Below are 21,717 nucleotides of genomic sequence, written 5' to 3' on the forward strand. Positions count from 1 at the left end.
GTCTCCACCGACTAATAAAAAGGAAACACAGGCCTTCTTAGGTGTTGTGGGTTTTTGGAGAATGCATATTCCAAATTACAGTCTGATTGTAAGCCCTCTCTATCAAGTGACCCTGAAGAAGAACAATTTTAAATGGGGCCCTGAGCAACAACAAGCCTTTGAACAAATTAAATGGGAGATTGTTCATGCAGTAGCCCTTGGGCCAGTCTGGGCAGGACAAGATGTTAAAAATGTACTCTATACCACAGCCAGAGAGAATGGCCCTACCTGGAGTCTCTGGCAAAAAACACCTGGGGAGACCCGAGGCCGACCCCTGGGGTTTTGGAGTCGGGGATACAGAGGATCTGAGGCCCGCTATACTCCAACTGAAAAAGAGATATTGGCAGCATATGAAGGAGTTCGAGCTGCCTCAGAAGTGGTTGGTACTGAAACACAGCTCCTCTTAGCACCCCGACTGCCAGTGCTGGGCTGGATATTCAGAGGGATGGTCTCCTCTACACATCATGCAACTGATGCCACATGGAGTAAGTGGGTCGCACTGATCACACAACAGGCTCGCATAGGAAACCCCAGTTGCCCAGGAATTTTGGAAGTGATCATGGACTGGCCAGAAGGGAAAGATTTTGGAATGTTGCCAGAGGAGGAGGTGACACGGGCTGAAGAGGCCCCACTGTATAATAAACTGCCAGAAAATGAGAGGCAATATGCCCTGTTTACTGATGTGTCCTGTCGTATTGTGGGAAAACATTGGAGGTGGAAGGCTGCTGTATGGAGTCCTACACGACAAGTCGCAGAAACTGCTGAAGGAGAAGGTGAATCAAGTCAATTTGTGGAAGTGAAAGCCATCCAGGTAGTGTTAGATATTGCTGAAAGCGAAAAGTGGCCAGTGCTCTATCTCTGCATTGACTCATGGATGATGGCAAATGCCCTGTAGCGGTGGCTACAGTAATGGAAGCAGAGAAACAGGCAGCGCAGAGGTAAACCCATTTGGGCTGCCGCACTGTGGCAAGATATTGCTGTTCGGATAGAGAAGCTAGTGGTAAAAGTATGTCACGTAGATGCTCATGTACCCAAGAGTCAGGCCACTGAAGAACATCAAAATAACCAACAGGTGGATCAGGCTGCCAAGACTGAAGTGGCCCAGGTGGATCTGGACTGGCAACATAAGGGTGAATTATTTATGGCTTGGTGTGCCCATGATACCTCGGGTCATCAGGGAAGAGATGCAACATATAGATGGGCTCATGATCGAGGGGTGGACTTGACCATGGACACTATTGCACAAGTTATCCATGAATGTGAAACGTGCTGCAATTATGCAAGACAAGTGCTTAAAGCCTCTTTGGTATGTAGGGCGATGGATGAAATATAAGTATGGGGAGGCCTGGCAGATTGACTATATCACACTCCCACAAACCTGCCAAGGCGAGCGCCATGTGCTTACAAAGGTGGAAACAACCACCGGGTGGCTGGAAACATATCTTGTGCCCCATGCCAATGCCCGGAACACTATCCTGGGCCTTGAAGAGAAAGTTTTATGGCGATACGGACCCCCAGAAAGAATTGAGTCAGACAACGGGACTCATTTCCGAAACAACCTCATAGACACCTGGGCCAAAGAGCATGGCATTGAGTGGGTGTATCATCACATCCCCTATCATGCACCAGCCTCTGGGAAAATCGAACGATAGAATGGACTGCTAAAAACTACACTGAGAGCAATGGGGGTTGGGACTTTCAAACATTGGGATACACATTTAGCAAAAGCCACCTGGTTGGTTAATACTAGAGGATCTGCCAATTGGGCTAGCCCCACCCAGCCAAGACTTCCACATACTGTAGAAGGAGATAAAGTCCCTGTAGTGCGCATGAGGAATATGTTAGGGAAGACAGTGTGGGTTAGTCCTGCCTCGGGCAGAGACAAACCCATTCGTGGGATTGCTTTTGCTCAAGGACCGGGGTGCACTTGGTGGGTGATGCAGAAGGAGGGGGAAGTTCGATGTCTACATCAAGGAGATTTGATTTTGGGAGAGAATAGCCAGTGAATTAGGCTGTATGATGTTAACTGCTAAATAGCCTGCCACTGTATGCCATTGTATCTATAGTGGCTATATGCCATATCAAGGGTATTACAGTAAGAATTACCCAAATGACTGAAGGATGGACTTTGAAACCAAGCCAAGTGCAACAGTGATGGAACTTGAACTGGTGCCCAGCAATTTCCTCAAGATCAACATCTTCGACCTGCAGGCCAAGGGCGTGGGTTGCACCAAATGTACCAGCCACAAGCTCCAGAGGCAGCATGCAACAATCCAACACCTCACACCATCTTTCCTACCCTGAAGGACTGTTACGACAGATGGAGCCCCAAAGTCATGGACTAAATAAAATTGATGGACACGTTAGAGGGATGGCCCATAGACTAAGGGAATGCTATTCATGGGTGTGGGTGTACATATATATATATCTCAAAGACAGAGAAAGTGGTGGTGATTAATTGGAAAATGTAGGATCTGGGCATGATGTAGATGGTATAGAATAAGGGGTGGATAATGTCCTGAGTTCAGCTGGGATAGAGTTAATTTTCACAGGAAGCTGGGAGGGGCCACAGCCAGGACAGCTGACCTGAACTAGCCAAGGAGCTATTCCATACCATGTGACATCATGCTCAGTATATAAATGGGGAGCGGGCTGGGGGGAGGCTCTTTCCCGGTTTGGGAAGTGGCGGAGTGTTGGGTTCTGGGTGGTGAGCAGTTGCACTGTGCATCACTCTTTTTGTATATTCTTTCATTAGTACCGTTGTTGTTGTTGTAACTTCTCTTTTTGTGTTCTCCCAGTAAACTGTCCTTATCTCAACCCACGAGGTTCCAGTTTTTTTTCTTTCTCCTTTCTGATTCTCCTCCCCATCCCACCGGAGAGGGGCAGGGAGGAGTGAGTGAGCGGCCTCGTGGTGCTTTGTTACTGGCTGGGCTTAAACCACAACAGAATTGCTACAACTTCCAGGGGAGGGGAAGGGGAGTGGATGCAGTATTTCAGTTTTGGTTTTTTTAAATCCACTTTTTTCAAAGTCTGAGCTTATAAAGATCATAACAGAAACTTCACTACTATGGTTATTATGCCAACCATTATAATAATTTAGCATAAATGCCAGTAGAACCAAAAGCATACAAGTCATACTGGCTGCCAACTACAGTTTATCCACTTGTGGCTTTTTTACCTGAATGTTTCCTCTTGGAGGTGCTCTAATTGGGTCTGCAGCTGCAAGTGCCTACGACCTGCAGGGCTGTTAGGATCTTCGATAGCATCAGATTGATTCAAACGTTCCATCAGAATCTGGTTCTCAGCAAGCAAAATGCTCTTCTCCTCTTGAAGTGCTTCAACCTATTGTAATAAAAGAACAGACTGGAATAATGGAGCTGTCAGCTATTAAGAGCAATTCTTTGGTGCACACAGGAAAACATTAACACAGCTCATAACTGGAAACATTGAAGTTCACAAAACTGTATTTCACAGGAACACATTGTAACTTTAATACTTTTTCATTTCATATGTGATGTAATCAATGCGCTACAGCATTAGGGATAAGATTTACCATAAAGAAAACAGTGTTCTTACCTTTATTTCTCAGAAATATCTAAAGAAAATTAGCTTAGTTATCAAAGAAGATTATGTCACTGTATTAAAGTCTGCCTACTTTTCAAGCACCACCACCCCATGCACACATGTCGTGGTTTAACCCCAGCCAGCAACTAAGCACCACGCAGCCACTCACTCACTTCCCCCCCCGCCCAGTGGGATGGAGGAGAAAATCAGGAAAAAAAGTAAATCTCGTGGGTTGAGATAAGAACGGTTTAATAGAACAGAAAAGAAGAAACTAATAATGATAATGGTAACACTAATAAAATGACAACAGCAATAATAAAAGGATTGGAATGTACAAATGATGCGCAGTGCAATTGCTCACCACCCGCCGATCGACACCCAGCTAGTCCCTGAGCGGCGATCCCCCCCACCCCCACTCCCCCCAGTTTATATATTAGATGTGACGTCACATGGTATGGAATACCCCTTTGGCCAGTTTGGGTCAGCTGCCCCGGCTGTGTCCCCTCCCAACTTCTTGTGCCCCTCCAGCTTTCTCGCTGGCTGGGCTTGAGAAGCTGAAAAATCCTTGACTTTAGACTAAACATTACTTAGCAACAACTGAAAACATCAGTGTTATCAACGTTCTTCTCATACTGAACTCAAAACATAGCACTGTACCAGCTACTAGGAAGACAATTAACTCTATCCCAGCTGAAACCAGGACAACACACCCTAGCACCCCATTGTGGGAGCAGCTCGGAACACCTGGCATTTGTTTTCAAGAGTGAACGTTAGATTTTGTTGTGCTGCATGTTGGCCAAGCCTTTGAAGAAGTAGTTTTACAAGGTCAGGTTGGAGGATGGCCTTGTGTAGGCCTGGGAAGATGTGGCTGAAGACAGTCACGAGTATGTGTATGGAATGTTTTTATCTTTAAGTGTTCTGAGGACTGGCAAACATCCCAGCTGAGCCAGATATGCACTCCTGTGTTAGTAATATTGGCTGTATGCCGTTAGTTCTTTCTAGATCTTTGTTGAAACATATATAAGTTTGATCCTTTTGTGAAATAAAGGGAATCTTGTACAGATAGCTTGAGTGCTTAATTCAGTCGCCGCACCCCATAGGTTTTTTAACGTGTTTTCCAGAGGAAACAATATTTATACAATCACACAGAATATTCAAGTCTCTCATGGCCATGCTTCTCCAAGAAATTTTTTAATCCAATGGCCAATTGCAAACGGACTTGAAACAGGAACAGAGGCCCCAAAGATGATTAAATTTCTGCCAGCTTTGTGAAAACAGGCAGTGGGGCAGAGAAGCCAAAGTGCTGTGACTCAAAGAATGTCTGAAGCATAAGCTCATAGTATTAGACACTATACAATCAAAATGCAGGTAGGAGGGGAAAAGAAAGAATATAAATATCCCAAGAGAAAGGAAAGTTTTGATCAGAACTTGCATCCAACACAACAAAATCAACCAACCGTCAAACACAAATCAATAAGGCACAAGGCTTCATAATTCTGGTCATTACTGCTTGGCTAAAAGCCAGATTATATGCCAAAATAGGAACTGATTGAAATGGCTCTTCTGGGTTCCAGGTTTTGTCTGTTGATGCCTTCCAGATCACATATGCTCAGTTTACAGTAAAATTTAGTTTATGCATAGGTGATAGTCTAGAGTAATTTTGATTTGGTTATAACTTTTTACTGAAATCATTATACAAGCAAAACTCCTCCTAGGTTTTCTGTAACTCATGAGTTGAGCAATGCAGCTCATTTCTTGCTTGAATGCAAAAAAGCTTTGTCAGTACCAATCACCTTAATGCTGACATAATTGAATCAATACAAGTGGGCATGCGCTTTTTGCTCTGCTAACATGGGTAAAGAAATACAGCAACTGAGGAACTTTTTTTTAAATATAAAAGGTAGATTTCCACAATAATCCCTTTCTTCAGCTGTCCAAGAATTAACATACTTTTTTCTCAATTTGAAGATGACCTACCTGCATATCTAATTCATGACATCTCTGGGCAATTTCTTCTTTTGTTGCTAGGGCTTCATTTAATTCTTCTGTAGTTTTCTTCAACTATCATAAACAATAATAATTTTTAGTTTCATAATCATATATGTCTATAAATTATATAGCAAAATTATGAATTATATGATTGTAAAGTTTTTACATTTATGTAATATTGAAGTTTGGGAAAAAAAGAAAAGCAATTCTGCTTCTACAATGAAACAAAGTAGCAACTGTAATCATTGTTTAATTTGTCTAACAAAGGTAAACATGGCTGAAGGTGATATTTGGTCTTGAAACAAAACATTGAAGTTATTATTACATTTATTCTGTAAGCTGAGGCCCCTCCAAAACCAAACAGCTTAGCTCTGAAGAATCTATTGCCTCTGTACACTGAAAAAAAAAAAGCATCAATAACACTTTTCTTTATGGATGCAAAGAATACATGATTTCAGTTTTTAATCTACTTTTCAAATACACAAAAGATTGGGAGGTAAAATACAAGGAATAAAAAGTTAAGGTAAAACCTGTCTAGTCACTGGGAACTACTCCTACTGTACAACAGGGGAAACAACATTGTGACGGAGAAACCTACCCATCTGAAAAAAGACACTGAATCTTATAAGCAGTGTGGAAACATTCAGTTACATCTCTTTAAAATAATTAAAAGACTTATATCTTCCAAGTTTCTGTATAAATGTAGTCAGGGAAATGAATAAATAAATACCTACAAGAAAATTAGTCTGATAAAATATGCACATAGTTAATGCATATGTACATATTTTATTACACATAATAAATTTTAGATGGGCCTTCTACTTTTCACAGACAGGATCATAATCTTTCCTTTTTTAAGTTTACAAGGCACAGCTGACATAAAAATTAATTCCATCTACCAGAATTTATGTACTTCTACACAGATAACCGTAAAAAGCAGTCAAGTTTTATTTTGCATCCATTATTCAAATTTTTCACAAAACTCTCCCACAATAGAAAAGGTAGACTGCTTAACAATAAACCATAATGATTAGGCATTGATTTCCTGTGATTAAAGGAAAAGAAATATCTTATCTTAGATACCTGACGTTCAAGGTCAATGTAAGCATCATTTCCAAAAGAGACTGGAGACTCGTTAATCATCAACTGCAATTAGATTACATTGGATTAGAAAAAACATAAGATTTACTTGCATATTAAAGGTAAGTTTCAATGAAAAATTAGGTTCATCTTAACCTTTAGGAAAGCTTTTTTTTCTGACAACAGTAACATTTTTTACTTCATTTTTATATGAGGTATACTAAAAAAAATTACAGAAAGACATATTCAGGACTTATAATATCTAAAGTATGAAAAACATTACCTTACATAGTCATTCTCTCTTCTGAAAAAGCACATTCATTATCTATCATGAAAGCTACACTATCTTTTGCAGAGCACTGTATTGAAACAGCATTAGACTGGTGGCAGCTATTATGTAGCAGACAAGATAGGTCTCAAATTGTTCTCTGGCAGTTGTTTTCATCTTTTCCCATTTTGAGAGCCCACATTCTTATTTTTGGTTTTGAAACATCTGTATCTCAACTAATTATAAAGAAATGAAAGAGGACCAAGCTTACTGCTCCTGATTTGTCTGGAATTTGCAGATTAAAAATTTATACTCTAATGAGTACTCACTAAAAATGAGTATTTTTGAAACAAGCATTACAATTCTTTGTAATTTGACTAGAAGAATGGTTTGTAATGATTTTAGTGAGGAAAAAATGATTGTCAAGTCATAAGATTTTAAGGTTCTAGCAAGCAATAGCTCAGAGGCTGAGCTCTGACTGCTAGCCAGTTTTATTAGCTTCCCTGATAACACACCAAGGGCAGCTATAGACACAACATTTACAAAACATTGTCTCCTTGGAATGGATAAGCAAGTAACCCTGACACCAGTTAAGGTGAAGTTAAGGTTGAAAGCAGTTCCATAAGAAATTTTAAATATATATATATATATAAAAAACAGATATGTAGCAAGTAACTCAAAAAGAAATGTTTTCCCTCCCTGAAAAAAACCCCCACAAAACAAAAGTAAAATAGTAAAATAACCCAAAACTTAGGCAGGAAATTTGGCACTTGCCTGTTCTTGACAGCACTGACTTAAAGAGATAGAAAAAAGAAGCTGATCTGGCAGGAAGTTTGGGGATTTTTTTTAAATCCTAATTTTAAGAACTCTCAATCTGCAATTTTAGTGCTTGAAATGATTCCATAGTCATCCAATAGGATCCAAGACTATTAGAATGCAGCATGAGACAAAGAGATAACAGGTAGCAGAGCCCTCAGGCTCAAGTGACATCTCTTCAGTGACATCTTTTAGAAATGTAACAGAAATAGTGAAATTGCTCTAGTGGTCAACATGAAATTCGTCATTTCTTGCTCACATTCAGAAGCAGTGAAGGCCTAGGAAGAAAAGGCATATTGCCAAAGACTTAAGAACTGTTATTTTCTTCTGGACACTTGCCATACTTTCTTGTCAGAAAGTACAGGAAACTATTCCTTTTAACTATTCCCCTGCAGTAAATCTCCATTATGAAGCCTGACTGAGCACATGAGAAGTTACTCATGGCAACAGAGTGGTCATTAACATTATTCTGTAGTTTTCTTCTTTTATGCTTCCATCTGCATTGTTAGTGTAATTTATCAGTTAAAGATGATCAAGAAAACCTTTATTGCATATAGCAACTCTCCAGGCTAAGGACTGCTAAGCACAGCAGAAGAATGGTCTTTCCCCATCACCATAGTCTTAAAAATAAATCAGGTATCCCATTACTATCCTTAAAACAACATTTTTACAAAACACAATGCAGCATATTTTTTAACATGCTACAAAGTATTATCAGGAATACCTTAAAAAGTCTATTAATATTGCTAATAACTGACAAAAGAATATTTTGCTGCATGTTTCTTTATTTCTTTTCATTTGTTGAGTTACAACATTTAGTTGTTCAGATTTTTTTTTCCAATTATTAGATAGAAATTTTTAAAAGCTTTTCGATACTGTCTCTCACAGCATCCTTCTGGACAAAATGTCTGCATACAGCTAGACAAGTCCATAATACATTCGGTGAACAATTGGCTGATGGGTTGGGCTCAAAGAGTTATAGTAAATGGGGTTACATCAGGCTGGTGACCAGTCACCAGTGGGGTTCCCCAGGGCTCAATTTTAGGGACAGTGCTCTTTAATGGTTTTATAAATGATCTGGTTGCAGGAGTCGAATGTACATTAAGTTTGCCAACAATACTAAACTAGGAGGAGCTGTGGACTCCCTCGAGGGTAGAGAGGCCTTACAGAGAGATCTGGACAGACTAGAGCTGGGCAATCACCAACCATATGAAATTTAACAAGAGGAAGCGCCAGATTCTCCACCTGGGATGGGGTAATCCTGGTTATACATACAAACTGGGGGACGAGAGGCTGGAGAGCAGCCCCACGGACAGAGATCTGGGGGATTGGGTTGATGGCAAGTTGAATGAGTCAACAGTGTGCCCTGGCAGCCAAAAGGGCCAAGCGTGTGTCACGACCCAGGCTGGACAGACCAGGGAGTAGTGTTGAATTCAGAATTCCCTCAGGCTAAATTAAGGTGAAACGACACCAAACGATCAGTTAAACATTTTATTCATGGCAGAAGCAAATTGAACTTGGAGGGCGTTAACAGTAGGTGGTGGGGTTTCTCTCAACAGGAATTGGCATGGAACTACCTCAGTAACCTGTGGTAACCATATACATCAATTCAGGGAAGAAGGAGAGCCCTCCCGTTGAGTCACGAGGTTCAGAGCAGACCCCCTTGCTTTCTAGACTCCTTCACAGAAAACAGCCTAGGGGTGGCTAGATCCACTCCTAGTCCCAGTCTTGGTCAATGGTTTTATGTCTTAAAGGGATGAGGTGTAGGGATTATGGAAAAGGAAAAAGAAAGAAAGAACAAGACAGAGAGAGAAAAAAGGAAGAGAGCAAGATTTCACTGGTCCTGGGACCAGCGTTGGTTCAGTCAGCTGAGGGGTCCAGTCAGTCTGAGCCAGTTCCTGTGGGCTTGCATACCTGGGGCTTCAGTTTGTGTCCTTTTATCATCCTTGTCCCTCCTTCGGGCGGGCACTCAAACTTATTAGACAATTAGGTGTCATGAGCAGTTTGTGAGCCTTTGGGACTTGGGGGTCGTTTGGGGAGTAACTTCCCCTTCCCTGCAGACCTGATCTTTGGCCATGTATGGTGAGCTGTCCTGCTCAGCATCTCAAAACAGTATATCAAAACGGCATGGTGAATTGCCCTGCTCAGCATATCAGAACAGCATTATCAGAACACAGAGCTGTGCACCCTCCAGCACCCAACCTCTCCAGTCTTGTTGCTGATGGGTGCTGATTGGCTTCTTTTCACCTGTGGTTCCTTGCTATGCAGGGTTCGTTGTTATGCAAAGTTCATCCTTATGCAGAACTTGTCCCACCACAATGTTTGAGACATTAACTCTTTCAGACTCTCACACTGTGTCCTGGGGTGCATCAAGCACAGCATAGCTAGCTGGTTAAGGGAGGTGATTGTCCCACTCTACACTGCAATGGTGCAGCCTCACCTCAAGTACTGTGTGCAGTTTTGCATGCCTTAATATTAGAAGGACAACAAACTATTAGAATGTGTCCAGAGGAGGGCAACCAAGATGGTGAAAGGTCTCGAGGGCAAGACTGAGCGACTGAGGCCACTTGGTTTGTTCAGCTTAGAGAAGAGAAGGCTGAGGGGTGACCTCATTGCAGTCTACAACTTCCTCAAGAGGGGCAGTGGAGGGGGAGGTGCTGATCTCCTCTTTCTGGTGACCACTGATAGGACATGAGGAAATGGTTTGAAGCTGCATCATGGGAAGTTCAGATTGGACATTAGGAAAAGGTTCTTCACTGAGAGGGTGGTCGGTCACTGGAACAGGCTCCCCAGGGAAGTGGTCATGGCACCAAGCCTGTCAGAGTTCAAGGAGCATCTGGACGATGCTTTTAGTCATATGGTTTAGCGTTAGGTAGTCCTGGGAGGAGCAGGGAGTTGGACTCAATGATCCTCATGGGTCCCTTCCAACTTGAGATATTCTATGACTCTATGATTTTATGAAAAAATTCTACAGTATTTGGTTACTTACATAAAAGCAGTATAATACACTTCAGGAGCTACATAGTAGGAAAGATAAAGGAAGGGGACCCCGTTATCAAAACATTCTTTAAGTCAATGTATTGGGTTTACATGGCAAGGTTTTGGTAGCGGGGGGGGCTGTATGGGTGGCTTCTGTGAGAAGACACCAGAAGCTGTCCCCCTGTCAGACGGAGCCAGTTCCAGACGGCTCCAAGACAGACCCACTGCTGGACAAAGCTGAACCAATCAGTGACAGTGGTAGCAACTCTGTGATAACATATTTAAGAAAGGGTAAAAAAATGCTGCGCAGCAGCAGCTGAGGGAGAGGAATGGGAATATGTGAGAGAAACAACCCTGCAGATACCAAGGTCAGTGAAGAGGAAGGGGGAGGAGGTGCTCCAGGCACCAAAGCAGAGGTTCCCCTGCAGCCTGTGGTGAAGACCATGGTGATGCAGGTTATCCCCCTGCAGCCCATGGAGGTCCACAGTGGAGCAGATATCCACCCTGCAGCCTGTGGAGGACCCCACACCAGAGCAGGTAAATGTGCCCTGAAGGAAGCTGTGACCCTGTGGAGAGCCCATGCAGGAGCAGGCTCCTGGCAGGAACTGTGGCCCGTGGAGAGGAGCCCACGTGGGAGCAGGTTTTCTGGCAGGACCTGTGACCCCACGGGGGACCCATGCTGGAGCAGTCTGTTCCTGAAGGACTGCACCCTGCGGAACGGACCCATGCTGGAGGAGCTCTTGAAGAACTGCATCCTGTGGGAAGGACCCACATTGGAGAAGTTCGTGGAGGACTGTATCGTGTGGGTAGGACCCCACACTAGAGCAGGGGAAGAGTGTGAGGAGGAAGGAGCAGCAGAGATGAAGTGTTATGACCTGACTGCAACTCCCTATTACCCATCCCCCTGCGCTGCTTGGGCGGAGGATGAGGTAGAGAAGTCAGGAGTGAAGTTGAACCTAGCAAGAAGGAGGGGTGGGGGGAAGGTGTTTTTAGATTTGTTCTTATTTCTCATTACCTTACTCTCTTTTTAATTGGCAATAAATTAAATTAATTTTCCCAAGTCAAGTCTGTTTTGCCTGTGATAGTAATTGGTAAGTGACCTCCCTGTCCCTATCTTGACCTATGAGCCTTTTGTCGTATTTTCTCCCCCTGCCCTATTGAGGAGGGGGAGTGATAGAGTGGCTTGGTGGGCATCTGGAGGCTAGCCAAGGTCAACCCACCACAGTTGAGAAGATTTAAACTTCTAGAGCAGTGGGACATGCAACCAAAGTTCTTTGACATGAAGAAGGCTTGCTTGATTTGTTTTTCTAACTCAAAAGAGGAAAATGTTTCTTCTAAAATTGCAAACTCTGTGCCCCTTTTTCATCACAGTGGAAAAAAGTGTGGTTTTTTGCAACATTGAAAGGCTTAATTTCTACACACTATGGACACTCTAACATACCTCCTGAATGGCTGTCATGACAACATGTTGAACTGATTCTTCCATCATCATTATGGTCTGTATGTATTCTGAAAATAAGAGAATTCAGGTGTGTTACTATTTAAGCTTGAGAAATCACACAGAACATGAGATCAGTAGTCATATCTTTCCTACAAACTGAGCAGGTACTACAGATGAAACTGAAATTTGTAATTACCTTTCAAGTTTCAGGCTAGCAAACTCAAGAACACATTATAGAAAAAAAAGTCTTCAGACATAAATCAAGGCTCACTGGAACACTGCAACGTTTGGAGTTTTTTTGCCTATGATGGCCATTTTTTTCTTCCCCATTACCTCCCAAAAGAACTGTCTACTCTCCAAGTGCTTTTCTCCCTTTGTTCCTGAATTATTCAGGCAATAGAGGAACAGGATCCAAGGATGGGTTGTCTTTTTCCATTACTTTGTCTCCTTGTCCTGCCTTTCTACAGCACCCTCATTTCACAGAATTTCCATATAAGGTCTTGAGAAAGCACAGAACTAAGAATACAATAAATCCTCTCCACATTTTCTCTTCCTTTTCTATACATAGATGTGACCTGTGTTGGAAGCATGCTGTAGGAGGATTGAGTGGTTAGAATGTCAAATTCTGATGTTTAGACTGAGTCAGATTTGTGACTTGTCCAATATCATATGCATCCCAGCCAGGTATCATGACCTTTTATTTTTTTTTTCCAAATGCCATGTATATCATTGTTATGATTTGTCTAAGAGAAAGGTGGTGGGAATCAGCCACCTCAAATTTAGAAGAGGCACGACAGTAAATAATCAAACTACATATAACTAGACTGTTTAGATGTCTGTATCTCATGTTTTTAATGTTTAGACTGGCAGAATATGTAAAGTTCAGGGAAAGATACATTCCTCACTAATAAATGCCAAGCAGCTACAAAAATAAAGAATGAGAAATTTACACTTCTGTGACTGACCAACATACCCCCACAGTGGAAGAAGGATCAGAGGAATCATAGAATCATTTAGGTTGGAAAAGACCTTTAAGATCATCAAGTCCAACCGTAAACCTAACACTGCAAGAATGCTGAGCTCAGGGAAGAATGTAAGGAATGATCGCCAATTATTGCAAAGAAAGCTGAACTTATCTCAACACAAGGGAGACTGGAGGGTAGCCTTTGTTTTAGCTATAGGGTTGTACCAGGGGGTCATCAGGCTGTATAAACAGCCTTCCTTGAGATAATTAGTAGAGAGTAATGGCTTCCTGAGATAGCCAGACTAGCATGGGGAGAAGTGTATATGTGCCTCAGCCCAACATAAAGTAGAAAAACTGCACAGCTAATAAAATGAACTTTGAGGAGAGCAACGGGCTTGAACTTTGAGGAGAGCAACGGGCTTGAGCTAACTTCAACATGCGTATTCCTTCCAGGCAACTGGGGACACCCAGTGTTGTGACGGTGAGCATAGAGAGATCGGTAATGGGAATCACATTTGTATTGTGATTCTACTGTATATTGCAATTGCTATATTATGCTTGTATTATGATTTCAGTATATTGCTGTATCACTCTGCTAAATCAAAATCCCATGTAACATCAAATATCTTCAAATAAGTAAATTTTATATTAAACATTAAACCCTCCTTATGTGGAATATCTAAAAGAACTTGGTCAGAGAGTATTTGACTGACAACTTCAGAGATGTTAACTAAACAGTCAAGTGGAAGAGAGGTGGCTAAATTAAGTTATTTATGTACTTATGGAAGGGAAAACACTTGTATTCTAAATAAGAGGATGGCCAGACTTTCTCCTGCTTAAGGGAAGAATAAAAGTAGTTTCAGGATGAGAGATTAAAGCAATTCAGAACCCTGAGAAAACTGGAAAGGGGAAATTAGCTTAAAAGCTAAGATAGGCAATACAAGAGGAAGACAACAGTCTTGAAAACCAAGCTGCCATTTTGCCAGAAAGGAAACAAAAGTGAGGTGTATTAGGGAGAGACAGCCTTTGATAGAACCTTAGCATAAATACAGTAAGCGTAGCTTTTTCTTTCACTTATCCACCTACATCTTTTATGAAGACTCTTGCAACTTGCCCCGATATCTCCTGGAGGGACAACACAACAGGGCATAAGCAATCCAGGAGGTTCCTGGAGTGCATCGATGACAACTTCCTGACTCCAATGATAGAGGAAACAATGAGGAGAGGTGCTCTGCTATACCTCATACTCAAAAACAAGGAGGGACTCATGGGGGATATGAAGGTCAAAGGCAGCCTTAGCTGCAGTGACCATGAGATGGTGGAGTTCAGGATGCTGAGAGGAGGGTAAAAAATAAGATCACAAGACTGGACTTCAGGAGAGCAGACTTTGGCCTCTTCAGGGATCTGCTTGGTAGAGTCCCATGGCATTATCCTGGGATCTGGAGGGAAACAGGGGCAAAGAAAGTTGGTTCATACTGAAGGATCGCTTCCTACAAGCTCAAAAGAGCTCCATCCCAGTGAATATGAAGTCAGGCAAAAACTCCAGGAGGCCTGTATGGATGAACAAGGAGCTCCTGACAAAATTCAAAAACAAAAACAAAATATACAGAAGGTGGAAGCAGAGACAGGTATCTTGGGAGGAATACAGAGACATTTTCTGAGCATCCAGGGGTGAAGTTAGGAAAGCCAAAGTCCAAATGGAATTGAATCTGGCAAGGGATGTCAAAGGCAACAAGAAGGGCTTCTTGAAGAATGTAAGAAGTGGCAAAAGGAAGACTAGGGAAAATGTGGGCCCACTGCTGAATGGGGTAGGGGAACTAGTGACAAAGGACATGGGAAAGGTGGAGATACCAAATGTCTTTGTTCCTTCAGTATTTAACAGCAAGATCAGACTTCAGGAATCCCATTTCCCAGAGAAGAGGGGGAAAATCTGGAGCAAGGAAGACGTACACTTGGTGGAAGAGGATCAAGACAGGGACTACTTAAGCAAACTGGACATACATAAGTCCATCGGCACCGATGGGATGCACCCACGAGGGCTGAGGGATCTGGCTGATGTCATTATGAGACCACTCTTGATAATCTTTGATCAATCATGGTGACTGGGAGAAGTGCCAGAGGACTGGAGGAAAGCAAATGTCCCTCCTATCTTCAAGTAGGGCAGGAAGGAGGACCCAGGGAACTATGGGCTGGTCAGCCTCACCTCCATCCCTGGGAAGGTGATGGAGCAGCTAATCCTGGAAACCATTTCCAGGCACATGAAGGACAAGAAAATGATCAGGATTAGTCAGCATGGCTTCACCAAGGGGAAATCATGCTTGACCAACTTGATAAACTTCTGCGATGAAATGACTGGCCTGGTGGATGAGGGGAGAGCAGTGGATATTGACTACCTAGACCTGAGTAAGACCTTTGACGCTGTCTCCCATAAGATCCTCTTAGAGAAGCTGTATGGGCTGGATGAGCAGACACTGAGGTGGATTGAAAATTGGCTGAACGGCTGGGCCCAGAGGGTGGTGATCAGTGGCACGAAGTCTAGTTGGACAGCAGCGACTAGCAGTGTACCCCAGGGGTCAATACTGGGTCCAGTCCTGTTCAATGTCTTCATTAATGATCTGGATGATGGGGCAGAGTGTACCCTCAGCAAGTTTGCTGGTGACACAAAAGTGGGAGGAGTAGCTGATATGCCAGAGGGTCGTGCTGTCATCCAGAGGGACTTCAACAGGCTGGAGAAATGGGCTGACAGGAACTTCATACAGTTCAACAAGGGGATGGGCAAAGTCCTGCACCTGGGGAGGAACAACCCCAGGCACCAGTACATGCTGGGGGCCACCCATCTGGAAAGCAGCTTGGCAGAAAAGGACCCGGGGGTGCTGGTGGACACCAGGTTGAACGTGAGCCAGCAATGTGCCTGTATTGGGTGTGGCTGGGATAGAGTTAACTTTCCCCATAGCAGCCCTCATAGTGCTGTGCTTTGTAGTTGTAGCTGGAAGGGTGTTGATAAGACACCAATGTTCTGGCTACTGCTGAGCAGTGCTCCCACAGCATCAAGGCTGTCTCTCCAAACTCCCCCCACAAAGGCCAGTAGGCTGGGGTGGGCAAGAGGTTGGGAGGGGACATAGACGGTACAGCTGACCCAATCTGACCAAAGAGATATTCCATACCATATGAGGTCGTGCTCAGCAATAAAAGCTAAGGGAAAGGAGGAGGAGGAGGGGGCATTCGTTATTAAGGCGTTTGTCTTCCGAAGCAACCACTATGCATACTGAGGCCCTACTTCCCAGGAAGTGGCTGGACATTGCCTGCTGATGGGAAGTAGAGAATAATTTGTTGTTGTTGTTGTTTCCTTTGCTTCTGTGTGCAGCCTTTGCTTTTCTTATTAAACTGCCTTTATCTTGACCCACGAGTTTTTAATCTTATTTTCTCCCCCCGTCTCGCTGAGGAGGGGAGTGATAGAGTGGCTTGGTGGGCACCTGGTGGCAGCAAAAAGGGTAAATGGTATCCTGGGCTGCATTAGGAGGAGTGTTGCCAGCAGGTCGAGGGAGGTGTTCCTTCCTCTTTATTCAGCACTGGTGAGGCCACACCTGGAGTCCTGTGTCCAGTTCTGGGCTCCTCAGTACATGAGAGATATGGAGCTACTGGAGGGTGCAAGGAAGATGGAGCCAGGCTCTTTTCAGTGGTGTCCAGGGACGGGACAAGAGGCAATGGGCACAAACGGAAACAAAGGAGGTTCTGTCTGAATATCACAAAACACTTTTTTACTGTGAGAGTGACTGAGCACTGGAACAGGTTGCCCAGAGAGGTTGTGTAATCTCCATACTTGGAGATGTTAAAAAGTCATATGGACATGGTCTTGGGTAAACGGCTCTAGGTGGCCCTGCTTGAGCAGGGACATTGGACCAGATGACCTCCAGAGGTCCCTTGCAACCTGAACCATTCTGTGATTATGTGATTTTAAGCGTTATGAATAATTGTTTGCATTTTTACCTTAATCTGTCTTGAGTTAAACATAATTTAAGGGAACTGGATAACAATAAGACATCACACACCCAAGGATGCAATAAGGGCCCCTGAACACCTTAAGAAATGCTTTAACTGTCTGCCATATATGGAGAGAAACAGAACAGGTCCCCATTTTACTTGTGTAGGTCAGATAAAGTACTGGCACCACAGAAGCCAGAGGAGATAGAAGTGTTTTCCAATAACTGCTGAGGTGGGATTCAGTAGCTTAAATATAGGCCTCTAGTGACACTTCAGATGTCCTTGGAATATGCTGCCTGGCCTCCAGCTACTGGTGCAGAAGGGCACAATCTCCCATGCTCCAGTGCTAACCCTGTGCAGAAGTCTCAGAACCGTAGTGTCTCAGTTGTCAGTAGATGGCACTTGGTGACAACGAAGGCTCTCTGACATGCAGTAAGATATTGGGATACATTCCTGAACCCAAGGGTCACAGTGAAGGATGTGTAAATCACATTTGTTGATTCTTCACTTCACAGAGCTACCTCACACATGAATAGTTAAAGGTTGGGGACAAGACTTTTCATTTGTGAAGTCACTTTTCAGCTCAGGGAACCCAAACTAAAAATATGCATGTTGAAAGCAAAACCAATTCCACATTTCCAGCCTGCAAACTTAGTAAAGCTCATAATATAACAACACTTATTGTCTGTAAAATAAAGTAGTGTTATGATTTAGAAAAAGTAAATTTGTCTCTCATAGCAACCTATCATTTTCCCTCAGTGATGTAAAAAGCAAGTTAGATTTTCATTAACTGCCCTGGAAGCAAAACATACTTTCAAAATTTAATACCTTGCTTCTGTTCACAATTCACAGCACATCCCAAGATAAGCTGAAGCATTCTCCCAAGCTCTGCAGCATCAGAGTGCTCTCCAATCAGGTTAACATCAGGAAGAGTGAAGTCGTTAATCTGTTGCCCTAGAATCTGCATACATATGTACATCACTATATATACATACACGTACATTACAAAATACAAAGATGATTCAGAGGCAATAGAAAGCACTTACTCTAATTTGGCATAGTTTTCAAATCCATCTTTAAAACAAATTTAAAAAATTTCACCAGCTCATATACATATTTCGAAATATAAACCCACCCATATCACTTGACACAACTGACACTTTGGAAAGCTGTCTCAACTAATAACAAAGTATTAGTTTCAAACTTACCAAGAACAAGATTTGTTCTTCCAGGTAAGGAAAGGTAACATAGGTAGGCCTAAAAAAGCTGATCAATTGCACTTGATGAATTAATTATTTTTATTAATTTTTTTCATTAAAAAAATCTAATACCTAAAAGCTTTCCACCTGGAATAAAGTCTGAATTTCTAAATCATACCATTGCAAAGTCATAAATTAAATGTTTTACTTCAGTAAAAAACATCTAGCATGAATGGATAACAAATCTCAGTTTGTAAAACACTTGGTCTAACAGTATTGTAGGTCTAATCTAAGGATACTTAGCATGTCCAGAGCCAAAACAACTTATTTCTCATCCATGAGAAAAGGACCTGACCTAGTGGTACAACATGCAATTAAAGAGAGCAAATGTAAATACAAAAAGAAGGAAGAGAAAAAAGCATGAGAGGGTGAGAGAGAGAGAAGGCACCTGTGCACGGGGGGGGACGGATGACTGTGAGAGTGAGGGAGGTGGTGAGGGCAAGAGAGCCAGAGCAAGAGAAAAGGTGAGGGAGAGAAGGCAAGAGAGAGGGCAAAAAGGTGAGAGAGGGGGTGAGAAGGAGACTAAGAAAAGGCAAGAAGGAGTGAGAGATGGAAGGCAAGAGAGAAGGCGAGAGAGAAGACAAGAGAGAGAAAGGGAGTGAGGAAGAGAGAAGGGGGGAGAGCTAGGCAGAGGAGGCAGGTGAGAGAGAAGATGGGCAAGACAGAGCGCAGACAAGTGACTGAGAGGGAGAGAGGTAGCTATGTGGAGAGAGAGGGCATGTGGAAGTGAGAGAGAGGGTGAGCAAGAGAGGAGGTGGATGGGCAGGTGAGAGAAGGTGGGGGGGTGAGCAAGTGTGCAAGTGGCAGAATGAGAGCAATCAAGAATGCGAGCAAGTCAGAGAGAAGGTGAGACAGGAGGTGAGAAAACGAGAAGGTGAGTGAGCAAGATGGTGAGAGGGGGAGAGAGAAGGCAAGAGAGATGAAGAGGGTGAGCAAGAGAAGAAGGAGCAAGGGGGGAAGAGAAAAGGAGGAAGGGAGACGGGAAGGGAGAGGGGGTGAAGGAAGTAGGAGAAGGAGAGAGAAGAAAGGAGAGAGGGGGGAAGGGAGAGGGGAAAAGGAGGGGGGACATGAGCAGGGGGATGGGACACAAAGGGGTGCAATGGGAGAAGCAAGGGGGGGGGAAATGACGTGCAGGAAGTGAGAGAGGAGGTGAAGTTAGGGGAGGGGAAATGAGTGAAGAGGAGGGGAAGTGAGAGGTGGAGGGAAGTGGGGGAGAGATAGTGAAAGTGGGGGTGGAAGGATGTGCATGAGCAAGAGACAGCACAAGGGAGTGCAAGAGAGAATGAGCAAAAGTGCGAGCCAGATAAGATTAGTGCCAGCAAGTGCAAGAAAGCCCATGAATGAGAAAGCAAGCAAGAATATAAGTTGTCTCTAAGAAAAAGAAGAAAAACATAGCAGAATTATTGGAAAATGCTTTGCAATTAGGAAAAGTTTACATTAACGATTATCTGTAGAAGTAATTAAACATTTCTGCTAGAGTGTTCTGCAAGCTTTCAGGGAGCTGAAAATATAAATATATAATGTGCAATTAAACACAATTCTAAAACTTTAACTGTAGACAAAAAGAAACTGCCAATTCTAAAGGTTTAATAGAGAAACAAAGACTATAGAAGTAATCACTCATTTTCTGAATGTTGTTTTTGCTTAATATAAGAGCAGATCAAGGTATTCATATGAAAATTGTTGAACAGATGTAGAAATCAAGTTGTTGAAAAGTTCCCAGGATTTTACTTTGGAGGAATCATAAGGTGGTTGGGGTTTTTTTCATAGAATCATAGAATCATTTAGGTTGGAAAAGACCTTTAAAAGATCATCGAGTGCAACTGTCAACCCAACACCACCATGCCCACTAAACCATGTCCTGAAGTGCCACGTCTACGCGTTTTTTGAACACCTCCAGGGATGGTGACTCCACCACTTCCCTGGGCAGCCTGTTCCAATGCCTGACAACCCTTTCAGTAAAGAAATTTTTCCTAATATCCAACCTAAACCTCCCCTGGTGCAACTTGAGGCCATTTCCTCTCGTCCTATCACTAGTTACTTGATAGAAGAGACCAGCACCCACCTCACTACAACCTCCTTTCAGGTAGTTGTAGAGAGTGATAAGGTCTCCCCTCAGCCTCCTCTTCTCCAGACTAAACAACCCCAGTTCCCTCAGCCACTCCTCATAAGACTTGTGCTCCAGGCCCCTCACCAACTTGGTTGCCCTTCTCTGGACACGCTCCAGCACCTCAATGTCTTTCCTGTAGTGAGGGGCCCAAAACCGAACACAGTACTCAAGGTGCAGCCTCACCAGTGCCGAGTACAGGGGAACAATCACTTCCCTGCTCCTGCTGGCCACGCTATTTCTGATACAGGCCAGCATGCCACTGGCCTTCTTGGCCACCTGGGCACACTGCTGGCTCATATTCAGCTGGCTGTCAACCAGCACCCCCAGGTCTTTCTCTGCCAGGCAGCTTTCTAGCCACTCTTCCCCAAGCCTGTAGGGCTGCATGGGGTTGTTGTGACCCAAGTGCAGGACCCGGCACTTGGCCTTGTTGAACCTCATACAATTGGCCTTGGCCCATCAATGCAGCCTGTCCAGATCCCTCTGTAGAGCCTTCCTACCCTCGAGCAGATCAACCCTCCCTCCCAACTTGGTGGTATCGGCAAACTTACTGAGGGTGCACTCGATCCCCTCATCCAGATCATTGATAAAGATATTAAAGAGAACTGGCCCCAGTACTGAGCCCTGGGGAACACCACTTGTGACCAGCCACCAATTGGATTTAACTCCATTCACCACAACCCTCTGGGCTCATCCGTCCAGTCAGTTTTTTACCCAGCGATGTGATGGAACCAGAACTGCCTTAAGCATGCAACAATCCAACATTACACACCATCCTCCTGCTGCGCCCAATTTCACCCGCTCGCCACACCGCACTGAAGCCCAATCCTGCTCTGCCGACTGAGAGGACTTTGCACCATCCCTCATACCCAGAAAGACTGGTATGACAGATGGAGCCGAAAGCTGGGACTAAATGAACTCAACGTACATTTTACAGAGTGCCCATAGACTAAGGGAATAATATCTCTGTGTGTGTATACATATGTATATATCTCTCTCTCTCAGAGGACGGAAAAGGTGATGATGATTGAATAGGATGTATTGGGAAGTATGGGACCTGAGCATGACGTACATGGTACAGAATAAGGGGTGGATACTGTCCTTTTTTCAGCTGGGATATAGTTAATTGTCTTCCTAGTAGCTGATATAGAGTTATGTTTGGGGTTCAGTATGAGAAGAATGTTGATAACACACTGATGTTTTCAGTTGTTGCTAAGTAGTGTTTAGACT

At 43.4% G+C, this 21,717-nt stretch overlaps 1 protein-coding gene across 11 annotated transcripts in view; it reads right to left on the reverse strand.

The window, feature by feature from the left end:
- Positions 1-21,717, reverse strand: part of LOC128136076 (protein Hook homolog 3-like) — a 130,575-nt gene that overhangs the window by 47,825 nt on the left and 61,033 nt on the right. For all 11 annotated transcript variants that reach the window (XM_052775173.1, XM_052775167.1, XM_052775172.1 and 8 more), the window contains 5 exons: positions 17,950-18,082; positions 12,177-12,244; positions 6,676-6,738; positions 5,581-5,664; positions 3,218-3,381 (listed from right to left, as the gene is read on the reverse strand). In XM_052775173.1, coding sequence (XP_052631133.1) covers positions 3,218-3,381; positions 5,581-5,664; positions 6,676-6,738; positions 12,177-12,244; positions 17,950-18,082 — 512 coding nt within the window. The remainder of the gene's footprint in view (positions 1-3,217; positions 3,382-5,580; positions 5,665-6,675; positions 6,739-12,176; positions 12,245-17,949; positions 18,083-21,717) is intronic.

This window comes from Harpia harpyja, chromosome W (genome assembly GCF_026419915.1).
Source record: "Harpia harpyja isolate bHarHar1 chromosome W, bHarHar1 primary haplotype, whole genome shotgun sequence".
In the NCBI taxonomy this organism is placed as follows: Eukaryota; Metazoa; Chordata; class Aves; order Accipitriformes; family Accipitridae; genus Harpia; species Harpia harpyja.